The sequence below is a fragment of the Labrus bergylta genome, chromosome 5, assembly GCF_963930695.1.
Source record: "Labrus bergylta chromosome 5, fLabBer1.1, whole genome shotgun sequence".
Lineage (NCBI taxonomy): Eukaryota > Metazoa > Chordata > Actinopteri > Labriformes > Labridae > Labrus > Labrus bergylta.
The window spans coordinates 26,751,730-26,766,638 of record NC_089199.1 but is presented as its reverse complement, the minus strand read 5'-3'; the positions used below and the strand labels follow the sequence as shown (position 1 = coordinate 26,766,638).

The 14,909-nt window shown below is 42.5% G+C and overlaps 1 protein-coding gene across 2 annotated transcripts; it reads left to right on the top strand.

The window, feature by feature from the left end:
- The first annotated feature begins 478 nt into the window (after positions 1–478).
- elk4 (ETS transcription factor ELK4) lies at positions 479–14,906 on the top strand. Of its 2 annotated transcripts, none has more exons than XM_020632711.3 (6): positions 479–691; positions 5,539–5,753; positions 7,234–7,992; positions 8,633–8,875; positions 10,586–10,705; positions 11,459–14,906. In XM_020632711.3, the coding sequence occupies exons 2-6, from the start codon at positions 5,547–5,549 to the stop codon at positions 11,555–11,557; spliced, it is 1,428 nt and encodes a 475-aa protein (XP_020488367.2). In that variant the 5' UTR covers positions 479–691; positions 5,539–5,546; the 3' UTR covers positions 11,558–14,906. The 2 variants fall into 2 exon arrangements, with proteins under 2 accessions (XP_020488367.2, XP_020488368.2); XM_020632712.3 differs by having other exon boundaries at positions 480–691; positions 8,636–8,875.
- The last annotated feature ends 3 nt before the right edge of the window (positions 14,907–14,909 follow it).

Genomic DNA, 14,909 nt, shown 5'->3' with positions numbered 1-14,909 from the left:
GAAGTGATCTCAGCACGAGTTTAATGACACATTCGCGGGCATTTGGAAGCAACGGAAATCTGAGCGTCGCACATAACCGCGCAAACAGGTGGCTATTTATTTTCTCGCACAGTAAGGTGCTGATATGGAAAAACTTTTTTTTCCCCCACCAGAGCTCGCAAGCCGCGTCAACGAGTGTAACGGTGAAGGTAACGCTGCTCATACATGCTCACAATATTTGTATTCAGAGACATTTTTGGCAAGGTAAATTCCGCTGTCAGTGAATTTAAGAAGTGCATATGTTGTGATAAAAATAACGACCAGAATCGATTTCACAAACCAAGCAGGTGTTTTCACACATTCACACCAACCACTATAATAAAAAGATTTCTGGATTACCCAAACAATCCTACATTTTGAACAGAAAGTATTGCCGCAAACGCACATAACAGTTCTGATTTTAAAAAATACGAGGCGCATTGAACGCAACATTTTTTTTCTTTTTCTAAACAGGATAATTCGCCTGTGAGGTTGCAAAGGCAGCTTAATGTATTTTACCTTCAGGTGTTTTCTCCACACTTTTTTTTTTTTTTTTTTTTCCCCCACAGCGTGTTTTCTGACCTACGGTGTGACAGAAAGCTCTCCAGCGATGTTTTGGGAATATTTCTACGCGGCTCGACGACTCGGAAATTCAGCGGGCTCTACGATCGAGGTACTGTTAGCACACAGGGCTAACGAAGCTAGCTCTCTTTAGTAGTGACTACTACAAACTTAAGAGCATATTCTGGATTTTTGTTTTTGCCTCCTGGGGGGGGGGGGGGGGGGGGTTGTTTTTGGAGACACGTTTACGCATTTACAACTATTGGGGGGAAATTGCTGGTTGACTGGGGGTTGTGGGTAGCGAAACCAAAAATCATCAACAAGTGGTCTTTTATTTTGCTCTGTGTGGGTTTCCTGGCTTTCTGTCGGGGGGGGGGGGGGGGGGGACCAGTCAGAAAACAGTCCCTCCAGTCCCTCCAGTCCGAGTGCATGATGAAATCTGATTTGATTTGGCCTGGGAGGGTCTCAGTGCTTCGTTGATAACGTTTACCTCCAATGTGGGATGTTACATAACCTTCATCTGTTATCTTTTTTTCTCTGGCAGCAGTTCTGACGCTGTCCTATTTTTACCCCCCCCCCCCCCATATCACCGGTTTTAACGTGACAGGTCGGGACAGATTGTGTTTGGGGGGGGGGGGGGGTGTCTCCAGTCCTGCAGGTTTGGATGAATCTGGGCAGATTTACCCGTATCCATAAGAAGATTATACACACACACACACACACACACACACACACACACACACACACACACACACGCACACACACTGGTTGACAGATTCTGACATGAAGAGCACAAGTCACAGTCAGACTGTAACATCCAAATTCAACCTGCTCACACTAGTTTCTTGTGTGACAGTATGTGGGGGGGGGGGGGGGGAGGGGGGATCTCAGCTGTCGGGGCTGTGAATTGCAAAACCCACATTAGGATAAAAAAGCCCTTGCAACAGAAGAACACAAATCTTTGCCTTATAGAAGAAGTGTGTGGGGGGGTTTCCTTGACATTTGAGTGTGTCACTGCGTGAGGATGTGTGTGTGTGTGTGTGTGTGTGTTACTCCATTTCCACACTTGGATTTGGGTTTGTATTGAGTACAGATTTTTTTTGGATAAAAGATTACAAAATGCAAGAACTGTTTTGGCTGTTGAGGGAAAAAAATAATCACATGATATCCAGACATTTGTTTCAATAATAGGAAATGGATCTAGTTTGACAATTCTACGATTCACTTAGCAGACGCTTTCTATCCAAAGCGACGTACATCGGAGAGTAAGAACAACACAAGCAAGGATCTAGAAAAAAGGGAGCGATGTCAGTAAGAGCAAACGATCAGCTTTGAGTCTGATTGGACACACAGGTGCTGACAGGAAGTGACCAGAGGCAAAGCACAACATTGAGGGCAGTTCTTGAGAGCTCTAAGCAGTATAGAAACCATCTTATAAGTCATTGTTATCAAACAAAAACCATCGTCATCATCATCAATAATATGGAGACCATCATCATTAAGTTAGTAGGTATTCATGAAAGAGCTGGGTCTTTAGCTTTTTCTTAAAGGTGCAGAGGGACTCTGCAGATCGAATGGAGTTTGGAAGTTCGTTCCACCACCGGGGGGCGACAGAGGAGAAGAGTCTAGTCAGCGTCTTAGGACCCCGTTGTGAAGGTTGGATCAGACGCCTTTCATTGGCAGAGCGTAGTGGGCGGGGGGGAGTGTAGACCTGGATGAGAGAGTTAAAATAAGGAGGAGACGTTTTTTGTCGCTGTTTTGTAAGCGAGCAGCAGAGTTCTATATTTGATGCGAGCAGTAACTGGGAGCCAGTGTAAGGAGATGAACAGCAGAGTGACATTCAAAGCATGGAGCTTGACAAAGTATTAAAAAAAAACACACAGATTCTTAGCTAGTTTAGTTTTTATTTCCTTTTAGTTTTATGTCACCTAGAGGTCAAAAAGCTCCTGTATAAAGAACTTTACTAACAAAGTAGACTGACGCGTTTCGACGGGGCCTTTCACTCTTCATGCACCTTGTTAGTTGGTGAAGTTTTGCCAGAAAATCCACCTCTGCTTCTTCAGTTTTATGTCATTTAAAACGTAAGTCTGATGCTACTTATGGATTCCTATTAGGAGCACCAGGTTTGAGCAACAAATTCCCCTTCCTCTGCTGCGTACACAGCTGAAATTGAGATAGCACCAATGTATGAAAAGGTGGAATGATTTCACAACACAATGCGTTTGAACTCAACATAAATGAATAATACGTAGCTTAATAACGACAAATAAGTCAGTAGGCTTCAGGAAAAGCAACGTGCTTTCTGTCTCTTTGTTTATGGCCTCTCCAACCAGCAAAATCTAAACACCACTGAATCTTCATGTGGAGCAGGTTTCCTCTTTTTCAGGCTTTCAGGATGCAGAGAGACAGCGGGAAAAGGACCACTGAAGCTGTTCCAAAGACATGGAGCTTCCCCCACTTTCATTGAGACTGTTACTCACAGCATGATCCCTGCATCTTTCATCTTTTTTTTTTTTTCGGCAGGTAGCCCTGCTTCTGGGGAAAAGAGTATACATCCTTTTGCTCTAAGAAACAAGCCTCTTCTCAGTCTCTGTTAATACAATCCTCAGACCTTTTCATTGCCTCCTCTCCTCCTGAGTAAGTCCCTCCTTTCTGTGATGCCAGTGAAAGGGCAAGGAAGAGATGCGAGTAGAGATGAGTGGAGGGAACAGGGCAGGCGTTAAAGGAAAACGCAAATCAGCGCATAGGAGTCTTTGTAAATTTGATATTGTCAGACGCAGTTGCGTAACTTGCCCGATTGTTTTTATTGTAATCCATTGCTTGTTTGTACATTTAGGCTTTGTGTCCTGCCCTCACAGATGAGTGTCTTGCTCTTTGCTTTACCCAAATGTTAGTTCTTTTCTCTCTCCTCCTTTCTTTAAATGGCTTTTAGAAATGTAAGCATTCTTCAAGGTGCCACATTAAGATCGTCTAATGGGACAAAGGCAGGAGGATAGAGGACAAAGGAAATGGCGAGAGAAATGAGGCCATTGAGAGGCTGCTGCTATCCACCAGAGATGAAAGACATGCAAAAGTTGACTTGTTTGTAGACTTGAAGAAGGCACCAATTAACCCTGCTGACATATAGCATGGTTCAGGATGTGAAAGAATTTCAAAATTAAGTGGAAAAATTAAGTTTTCTATGGGGGGGGGGGCATTTTTTCTCAATGACTTAAGAATACCAAAGTAAAAGTCTGAAGTCTACACTGATGAGATAAGACATTGGATTGGCAGACAATGTACTATGATGTTAATCATGGGTTTTATTTATTCTGTTTTATAAGGCATCTTTAAAGTCTGAGGCTGGATTCAACAAAACTAGCATACCTTCTGCTTTTGCACACACCCACTCAGTCCTGAGGGGCGGTCCAATCAGCTACAGTGAAACTGCCTATGTAGGCGTTGAACCAGTGCCTATGGCATCGCAACTCCATACAAGAGATGGAAAAATCATGTTTAAACCGTTTAAAAGTATCAAAGACACTGCTACATGGCGGTTGCATGTTAAGATAGTGAAAAGTCGTCAAATACAGCAAAACAAAAGCATAAGCAAAACCCTAGTGCTCATATTTCAACCCCGTCATTGTGGTTCATGCAACTTACTATTAGGGCGGGGCGATTTGACCTAAAAATACAATCTCAAATCTCTTTTTTTTTTTTTAGATAAAACGCAACAAAAGACAACTAAATGTCCATGTGATGGTTAATAAATCATCCTGAAATTTTCTTTTGGGGGTTAAAGTGCAAGCTTAAAGTGCAATATGCCGTTTCATGGTACAGCAATTGTAGTACAGGTAAAGATAAGGTAGCACAACTTCAGCATATTACTTGTGGCTGGGTGGCACATACCTTGGGCCAACCTCAGGAAAAGCATGCATTAATGAATGTTCATAGGTCCTGTTTGTGCATGTTCAGGCCCATGTGTGTGAGAAGAATGTCTCTCAATAACAGTACTGAATATAATACAGCAGAAATAATGGTATTAGTATGTCATTTTCACCTTGGATAAAGCCCTTATGTCTGCATGATTCCTCTAGCGGCAACGTCTTTCCATAACCCCCCTGTTGTTTGAATTAACTCCTTCATGATGATCATTCGTTACCCCAGTCTGTGAGGGGGCTTTTCATTTTAAAAAACCATATGTTGGTATGCCACGCTTTAAGAGCCAGATGTGAACAAGATGTTTGGCTTTGATTAGCACAGCCAGTAGCCACATCACAGTGGTACATTTTATAGGTGTCCTTAAAAGAAATAACAGGTATTTATGATGAAGTGTTAGTTTCTTGTATTAAAATAATTAGCCAATGTGAACAGTGTGGCTGCAGGCCATATAACCACTCGAGATTCCTCCAGATGTATGGTTGCATTAACTCACTGGAATGTGGGACCCACATGATGGAGCAGCGTTTCTACCACATGGTGCACCTGGAACTGTGAAACCGCCTCTTATTCAATAAGCTTTTACTGTAAATCACTCTGCGTTAAATATACAACAGAGCTTGTGCCTTAAAGGGGTTTGTTTTGCTTTCAAATATGCACGTGAGGTTGATTTTTACCAGCGTTTTCCCATTGTTGTTGTTTTCCCATTATTGTTGTTGTTGATGTTTTGTGCATACATTAAAATGTTAGTCTGAGTTTGTAAACTGCATTGCACATTCAAACTGACTTATACTGCATTTGGCCTTACTTCTGTTGGGCTGTTATCCATGCACATACAGAATGCTTTGACTTTTTAGTTCATTGATTTAATTAAACATGTCAGAGCAGAGTGGATAAACAAGAACTTCATTTCTGCACTCAAGTTAACTGTTGCCCTAGTGGGCTAAGGAACTCCATAATTTTCGGTTGAGGAACAGTTTTTTTGCTTTATTGACTTGTAATTGTTCTCTCCTATTTCTGTTTTTTTATTTTTTATCTTAGTGAGAGACATGGACAACTCTGTCACCCTGTGGCAGTTCCTTCTCCAGCTCCTATTGGATCCCAGTAATGAGCAGCTGATCTGCTGGACCAATGAGGAGGGGGAGTTTAAACTGCTGCAGGCAGAGGAGGTGGCCCGTCTGTGGGGAGCCCGCAAGAACAAGCCTAACATGAACTATGACAAACTCAGCAGGGCTCTAAGATACTACTACGACAAGGTAAAGGAACACATCAACTCCGTTTTTCTTGGACACAGCATTGGGTTTCAGGGGACTGACGGTGGCTGTTGTGTTTTTTTGTGCCGCTCACACTTAATTTTAACGTAAGCCACCACAAGACCAATATTGGGTGAACCATCAGCCAGCTGTTTCCCTGCTTCCCACACATTGTGGATTTAACACATGATCCTTGCCTCTTCGTCCCCACAGGAAACCTGAATGGACACATTTCTTGAATAAACACACAATACTTCTTTGCATCCCGAGTCCAGGCCCAAACTAGAAGCATGTGATGTTCTTTAATGTAGTTGGCTTGTCAAACTTTGGACCAATTACAGCTTTTTCATCTGTTTCCAAATTTCTGATGTTGGTCTGTGTGGGTAGAAGCATGTCAGAATATGGTTGGCTAACACAACCCTCTGAATAGTGGATTGGCCACAATGTGGTTTGTAGACTGGATTTCCTTCAAGTCCTATGTTTCTGCTTCTTATTACTCCGTCACTGACTCCATTTGACATCCAAAGCCATAGACAGTCCCCTCGTTCTGCTCGAACAAGATATAGATCATTTTAAGTATCCATTATGTTAACAGAGCTTTCCATGAATGCTGAAAACAGACGACTACTCATTTAGCTTTTAAATCAAATCATTGACATGTTGCGATTCCAGTGCATGTTCATTTTTATGACCAGTTGCCAATGCCTTTGGAAGATTGGTGCACGAGTAAATAGAAATATACCTTTCTGTCTGTAACACCCTCACAAACTCTATAGGAATATGCATGCACACTAAGTTGTGAGTTTGTGCCCTGCAGAGTTGTCTTCATTTTATTACGAGTATTAGAAAAGAAAGAAGGAACTCTTAAAAATGTTCATGGATTACATAAATAGGAAAAAACATGTACGGTAATTTTAAAGTAAATGATGTAATAGTGGAATACAAATATGCTAGAGGCCTTGCATAATTGCACATGGTTTGAAGCAACAGCAGAGGACCCCTTGTCGACTATTTCCTTAAGACAGCTGCACAATAGAGTGACCCAGTGCAGCACAATAAACACAAGTTAATTGCATCTTAGCATGGTCAAAGTCCTGCTCAGAGTCATGCAGCAGGGAGGGAGGGAGAGAGAGAGAGAGAGAGAGAGAGAGAGTACCATCAGTCTCTCAATCTGCCTGTGGTTTGACAGAAGCACAGGCTGGCCCAGTAGGCGTTCTGGGCAGGGCTGCTCTGGTATGTTTGGCAGCAGCATTAGTGGCTGCTAGTTTGGTACAGACAGGAAAGACAGAGCTGTCCCCACGCACAAAGCTTATTGTGGTCTCACTCTTCTATTTTTTTTCTTTAAGGGCCTCTTTGGTAAAGGCAGACTACTTAAAGACAAATCTTGTTTCTGCTCTCTCTGAATTCTGTCTTATATTTCATTTAGGAAGAATATTCATGTATCTAATGTATGACCTCGTGCAATTTGTTTTTTGTTTTCCAGAACATCATAAAGAAGGTGAATGGTCAGAAGTTTGTCTACCGCTTTGTGTCATATCCCGACATCCTGAAAGGAGATGTTGCGGCTCGAACAGAGAGCGGGGATGTTGGTGCTGGGGCCCTTCCTCTCCTGTCTAAGAGAGGGGACAGCATCCTGCAGGAGGATGAGTCTGGTGACCGCAGCAGGGTGGGAGGCAGCACAGCAGCTCTGAGCTCCAGCGCCAAGCAGTCAAACCGTAATGACTACATCCACTCCGGCCTGTACACGTCCTTCACCCTCAACTCGCTGCAGAATGGACGCCAGCTCTTCAAGTCCATCAAAATAGAGAACCCAGCAGAGAAGATGGCTGACAAGAGAGGTGTCACTGCCTCGGCCCAGAGCCATGAGCAGTTGCCTCAACCTCAGCAGCCAAATACTTCGCCATCCGTTATCAAGTTTGGAAACACCCCTCCAAAGCCAGCATCAGCACCAGCGCTGCCTCTTCAGGTTGTAATCGAGCCCACGCTAATATCCAACCATTTGGATTCTCTGCAAGCACTGCCCACGAGGGCTGTAGATGTCAGCACACACTCCCCCCTGCCGTCCCAGTCCATCTACACATTTGAACACAGCCGTCCGTCAGCATCAACGTTCAGCATACAAGACCTGACCTCGGCCAGCCCCTCCCCAAGCCTAGTGCCTGACTCCTCCCAGGAGCTGGTGATTGACAGTGACATTGAGTCAGGATCGTCTCAGCCCGCAGACTCTCAGGCACTGGAAAAGGCAAGTACACATACAAACACATCTCAACAAAAATGAAGGAGTTAATCATAAAAACAGTTAAATGGGGTTTTTGAAATCAAAATGTGTTGGTTAGTTTCTGTAACTTAAGATCACACAGGAATGAAATAATGTTGAAGTTAATTTAAGTTAATAGTTTTGGTGATTTATTTTTACATGAAATGTTTGTGTGTGCTCTACTCACAAGTCTCTTTTAAATTATTCACATTTATTTTGTGACATCCTAACTAAAAAGGAGCAGATGGTTTTCAATAGTTGAAGGGAAAATTTGCAGCAAAATTCACTTGCCTTTCTCAGCTCAACCCAAGCATCTTGATGGGGTACTGTGTGAATAGGCTGGACTGCTTCATACAGGCTACCTGTTTCAATGCCCATCAGCTCATGGCAAAGTCAGCCGATCAAGTCAGATACAAACTGTTCAACGGAATTTATGCACAGATAAACCTCACTTTGTGAGTTTGTGTGGATCCAGTCTGAGTTAATTTTTAACTAACAGTTCACTGTGGCTCTGCCTGCAGTTTCTAATGTGTGAGAAAATGTTTTATATTGATTCAAATTCCTGATACTCTTCATTGTACTCTGTTTGTTTACACTGAGAGACATTTCTGTCCCCCTTTTCCAGCAGGTGGACAACAGCGTAGTTTTGTCAGGAGAGGAGAACAGTTTTGTGGACCCTGAAACCAGTTCGTCCTCTGTGAGCAGCTGCACCACAGTCAGCACTCTAAACTCAGGAAAGACACGCAAGCCACCCAAAGTCCTGCAGATCAGCCCGCCGACTCTGCTGGTCACCGCTTCTGACTTCTCCCCCATGAACCTCTGCAGCCCCTCTCTACCTACGGCCTCTCTCACACCAGCAATGCTACAGGTAAAAGCTGATGATTGATCCAATATGGCCACTGTACTCGTTTAATATGATAATGTCAACATGATGGTTAAGCAGCTTGTACATTACACAAGTGCCACTTGTTATTTGTTATCCTTGCTGTACTACCAAAACATTACAAGTGATTTTATGAAGTCTGAAAAATGTAACTGCTACTTACTATTAGGGCTGGGAATCTTTGGGTGTCTCAAGATTCGTTTCGATTTCAATTCTCGGGGTCACCATTCGATTCAGAATCTATTTTTGATTCAAAACAAGTGGATTCATGGATCCATGGATTCAAAGTCTTGGCACAGTACATACTTCAGGATCTACTCCAGTCATCTGTGAGACTGGCTGAATTTCTTGCTGTTCCATTTGGCATTCTAGTTAAAGAGCTAGCTGTAGCACTTAGCAGGGAGTGACTGATTAGCCCAAAAAAAAAAAATTGGGAAAGAAATTGGAAGTTATGAATCTTTTTACAATCCCAGAAAATAAGAACCTCGATTTTTACAGAAAACAATTTTTTCCCCCGCCTCTACTTAATATGAAAACTTTTTTAAAAAAGTGGCCTATCTGTAAAGGGTGAATTAACTTGTGCTTGTATGGCGCTCTTCAAATCTTTCTCAAAGTGCTTTTACACTGCAGGTCACACCTACCCATTCACACCCTGATGGCATAGACTGCTATGTAAAGTGTCCATCAGAAGTAACTAATCCCATTCCTTTACATTCATGTACTCTGCCGGCGAAGCGGGAGCAACTTCGGGTTAAGTGTCTTTCCCAAGGACACATCAGATTTGAAGCTACAGGAGCTGGGGATCGAACCCCTGACCTTCCGTTTGAGAGACGACCGACTCTACCAACTGAGCCACAGCCCGCCCCTGTGGAAAAAAAAAAAATGCAGTTACCACTGTAACCTAAGCCTTGTATTTTATGTCACTGCTAAATTTCTGAACTTATAAAATGAAATAGAACGATCTGCAGACACTGATCCTGACCAGTAGGTGGCAGCAGTACATTTAACCTGTAAGGCCTTTCTGTTGTGTCTATCTGTGTCTGGAGCTTTCAAAGTGATGCATTTTGCCTCATGACTGCTTGTGCCACTGTTTATAATCAAGCAGTCTATTAGATCTGTTGTGTCAGACAATGTTTCTTTTGTTCTGTCTGTCCTGAAGGGTCGGGTCAGGTTTGATGATCATGAGATTTTGAGTCAGACTGCCAGTCAGCTCATACTGGGAATGTGTTCTTCTTTACGTTTTCTCTGCTGTCTGTGGTTGGCTTTAAACATTGCCTCTTATTCATACGGGTCTTGGCGTATGTATGGATTTAAGATGCTTAAAGCTTATCAATTGCTCCTGGCTTATATCCAAATTTAAACCCAGTTTCTTGTTGAATAAATGTATTAAAGTGTAAGCCATTGTCAAAAGTGGTTGACTCGGATTGAGCCTGAACAATTTCCAAATTCAAATTGGGAGTTCAAACATATTTTTTGATCTTCGTTGATGCAGTTTTATGTCAGAAGGGGAAAATGTCAGGATCCAAAAGTCCTAATATACTAGAATCAGATCAGTCAGGAGTCCATGGGTGAAATGGGTTTTGTTGTCTTACATCTTAAAATAAAAAACATCTACATTTGGTCAATGTGGGCCATGCTGTTGTTTTAAATTAGTCCTAAAAAAAACACTGTCTTGTTTTTTTTCTTCCTCCCCAGACTCCCACTCTGTTGCTAACTCCCAGTCCGCTGCTGTCAAACATCCACTTCTGGAGCACACTCAGTCCTGTGGCTCCCCTCAGCCCAGCCACACGACGCCAAGGAGCTCACCTGTTCCAGGTCAGTTTCTTACAGCATATCCCTTTTTTCTGCTTCCTGCATTTGTCTCCAGGAGTGTACTCACATTAGGCAAAGTTGTCCTGTACTGTGCTTAAGCTCGATTGCCCCCCCCCCCCCTCCTCCTTCACTGAGATAGTGAAAGTGATGAGAGTGGGACATTAACTTCCTTAACCAATAGCTCAAACATGTTCTCGCCGTTAGGTACAGTATATTAACTAAAGCTAAAAACTGCAGACCAGCTGGCTGTTGCTCCCCCTTCTCACGTGCCCACTTTTGGACCAGCTCTTTAAGTGTCTCAAAAAGGACAAAAGCTGCACTGACAAGCTACATATCAAATGGATTAGACTCAACAAGTGGGGGGGGGGGCGGGAACATGCACATGTAAAACCAGTGCAGGTACACTTACAGCAGGAGAATTTAAACATTCACAATTTAATTGAGCTTCAGAGTGGGCTGTCCTTGAAAGAGATGACAGGGTGGGAATGTCCTACATGCTTTGCTCTCAAACGTTGACAGAACCCGACGTCAGGTTCTGGCCAGGTCTCGCAAAGTTCTCATAACGTCTCGCTCAGGGCAACAGGAAAGCACACAGGGAATATGCTAACAACTATATATCTTGTGTTCAAACAAACTTCACTGTGGTTTAGTAGGGACGTCCAACATTGTAACATTATATGTTTGTATTTAAATATGGATCACAATAATAGATGATCTGGCCCAGCCGTCTTAACACAAATTCCTGCTCTGTTTCAGTTCCCATCAGTCCTCACCCCACAGTTCCAGATCCCTGTACACAGTATGGATGGGACCAACACGCCAGGGCCCATTTCTCCAGACCCTCAGAAGACATAGGGTTAATCCCCACCAGCATCACTGCATTTGGACCCAGACAGCCAGACACCACCACCACCACCCCACCTCCCCCTTACTCCATCTCACTCTCTCACAAACAGAACAATCATGTGGGAGCTCCGTCTTTGCCATTCCTCATCACTCCGGTGCTTGAAAGTGTGCTGCCACAGACTTTGCACTACAACTAGAATTATTGGAGGGAGGATCTAAAGAGAATCTGCAGACCAGGTTGAAAGATGAGGAGGACGTTTGAGTTTGTTTCAAAGCATTAACACCCCCACAGATGCTTTCCTGCACTCATACACACTGGTGCCATCTCTCCTTGTGCACTCATGGATTTATTCCGTCTGGCTTTTTGGGATCCTCAGTCAACAATTCAAATGAGGGAGGAATTTCCATGGCAACAGTAGCTGCATGTAAATTGGACCCTCTGCAGCGACAATCTGCTTCATACTTGGACACACTGAGCAGTGATATAGCAGACTCTCCTTTTATAGACTGTCCTTCTTGTCTTGTGCGCCAGTGTTACTGCCAAAAAAAGGACGTATTTAGTTATCAGTTTCTAACCTCTGCCGAGAATAATTCTGTTATCTTTCCTGCTCTGTCCTTAACTAATACTCTTCTTGAAGGGTAGTGCTTTAACCCAGTGCGGCGACTCTTATATCTTTTGCCCAGATCTTGCCTGCCTCAGTGTGCACAGTTTGCTGCTCTGCAATGTTGGCTCTGTATAGCCATATCCAGCACGACTTTTACCTTGACAGTAAACTGACATTCACCTTGGCCACAATCAGAGAAAGCATGCATACAAAAACTTTGTGCATGTTCTAATGCAACAATAACCCTGCGAGCCAGTGTGGCCCGGTCAACCAACAGCCAGTAAGCTTTCATGTGGGAATGAAAGAAAATGAAGCCATTTCTGTTGCATCGACTCAGCAAACATCATCACAAAATATCTTGTTTTTTAAATTCCCCTCATAATGCCTTTCTAAATGAACTGAACAGTTTTAGGCAGCAATCATGTTAAATGCACTTATTTCAAGTTTCTTTTGGTCATTTTTCATGGAATAGTTTGACATTTTGGAAACATTGGACACTTGAATGCTTTCTTGCTGTAAGCTAAGCAAGATTTATACAACTTTTCTTGTAAATATAACGCCGGAGCTGGGTAATCTATCTTAGCTTAGACTGAAACTTGCTGGCTATTACCAAGTGTCACAAAATCTGCCAAGTTTGATTATGAGTATGTTACATCTCATATCCCTCCAAAATGGAAGTGTCAAAATGTCAATCTTTATCCTTGTATGGTTATGTGCCAGTTTCTATTGGTTACCTGGAAATTGCCCATGCTATCAAATTGTTTTTTTTAACACTAAAGAAGATAGTGTTTGTTCATTAAATAGAGGAAGGCGAGTTTTTGGATAGATTCTGATGCCCGACCCCCATCTCCCCTCTCAAGGTGAAGCTTTGCTCAAGCCACATTTTTACCACTCAGACTCAGAGGTGTCAAACTTCTCATCTAACTTTGGGTAAGGACAATTTAGAAGTTTTTCCCGAATCTTGAAGTGCTCATTTATGAGCAATCAAATCCAAATCAAGCCAAAATCGTCCCTCATAAAACAGAATCTGAAACCATGATGTTATTTTTCTAATGAATGAGCTGAATTTCTAATGATTTTTACTGCATCAGTGCAGTTATTTTAAACCTTCAAATGCGGGGGGTCAAACCTTTCCTCGCCTTTGAATTATATCCACAGTTGATCCCGAGGACTGTAGAAACCGTCGGGAGTGTTGAAGCACTTAAAGGCCCCGAACCTGTCTAGACTATCAGCCATTAGACGTTCACACCTGTTTTGTAAACGACTCTGAAGCCATAAGTCTGACACACAGACTCAAGAGGTAGATTCATATTTCTATGCTGTTCCGTGTAGGAATTGTGCAACATACATGTTTACATGACACTTGGATTGAACACGTTGAAGTGTTTTCTTAACCCAAGTGTCCCTTTTCTAACCCAGGGAGGGATGGCCAGTGAATCTTAAAGGGGGGAAATGCACACTTGTTTTTACTCAACTTACACACACACCTGCCCCCCCACCCCCCCGGCACTCTGCAGCCAATCATAATAGTCTACAAGGTGCCTTACCACAGCCAAGCCCATGTTTAAAATGGACACAGTTTCATCATTCAAAAGTTAGAACAGAGATATACGACAGCGCTTATTAGTTTTTAGACCAAATCACAGCCCGGGAGGTTTGAATGAAACCTTCACGGGGATCTTAAACGTGCTGCGCTGTTCTTCAGGATGCACAACTGTACATACAGACATTAACAGGAGGGAGTTCAGCTGGCCGTGTCTCTTTCTAACCTGCTTATTAATGTTTGTGAAGCAAATCTTGCATAAAGTATATACATATATCTATGAAACCTGTCTTATTATTTTTGTGTAACCTCTCTCTTTTTTTTTTTTTTCCCTGTAATACCAATAGAACTTTTAAGAATAATTTCTCTATTTTTGTAACGGCCAGATGTTTCGATGTCTCCTATGTTTGGGTTTCTCTGTTTTAATGTGCATGTGTGTTTCTTTCTGTTGCTTTTCCTTCTCGTGTATTTGGGAGGCGGCTGCCCCACCGTGGCATTGGCTGTTTTTAGGAATCAAAGCCTTATGGGGGGAGAGATTTGAATCTATGTTTTGTATGTTAAGTGTTTTGATATGGTGTTGACATTGTACATGCAGACTTTGTGATGGGACGTTTGCACTTAAAACTTTTTTCGGGGTTCCTGTAGTATTGGATTGTGTGGCTTTTCTAAGACGCTGATTTTCCTCTTTTGATGATGAAATGTTGCCGATGTTTGCTCACTCAGAAAAATGTTTATTCACCCAAAAGGGAGGACAAATTATGCACTTGGCATTTTATACAGTAAATCTTATCTTTTTCGATATATATCTAAAGATTTAAAATCGTTTGTGATCAGGCACTACCACACACTATTTATTTATTTGAGAGAGAATTGGCTGCTCATCTTGCTTTCGCATTAACTTTGAGAACTATAAAATAGCTGGATATTAACCCTCAAGCCCATTCGAACCTGTCTCTATCAAGTCTTTGGACTGGTTGTGTTTATGATTTGTATCATTTGATGTTTGTCCTTCAACCTACCTTTAAACATGTAAGATCTTGTAGAAAGTTCCTGCTTGGTTTGGTCCCGTTTTCTGTTTGTTTCATGCTTTTTCAAAAAATTGTTTACAAGCTACTTGTCTTAAGTGGCGTATCGATGTATGAGAGGTGTCGAGGAAATGTTGATCATGAATGAGATAGGTGAGACCAATAATAAAAGACCTCTAACATCAGTG

Bases quoted from the DNA above. Each gene is read 5' to 3' on its own strand.
- elk4 (XM_020632711.3), top strand. From the start codon at position 5,547: ATGGACAACTCTGTCACCCTGTGGCAGTTCCTTCTCCAGCTCCTATTG. The intron at 5,754-7,233 runs GTAAAGGAACAC...TTTGTTTTCCAG, and splicing joins TAAGATACTACTACGACAAG to AACATCATAAAGAAGGTGAA. The intron at 7,993-8,632 runs GCAAGTACACAT...CCCCTTTTCCAG, and splicing joins ACTCTCAGGCACTGGAAAAG to CAGGTGGACAACAGCGTAGT.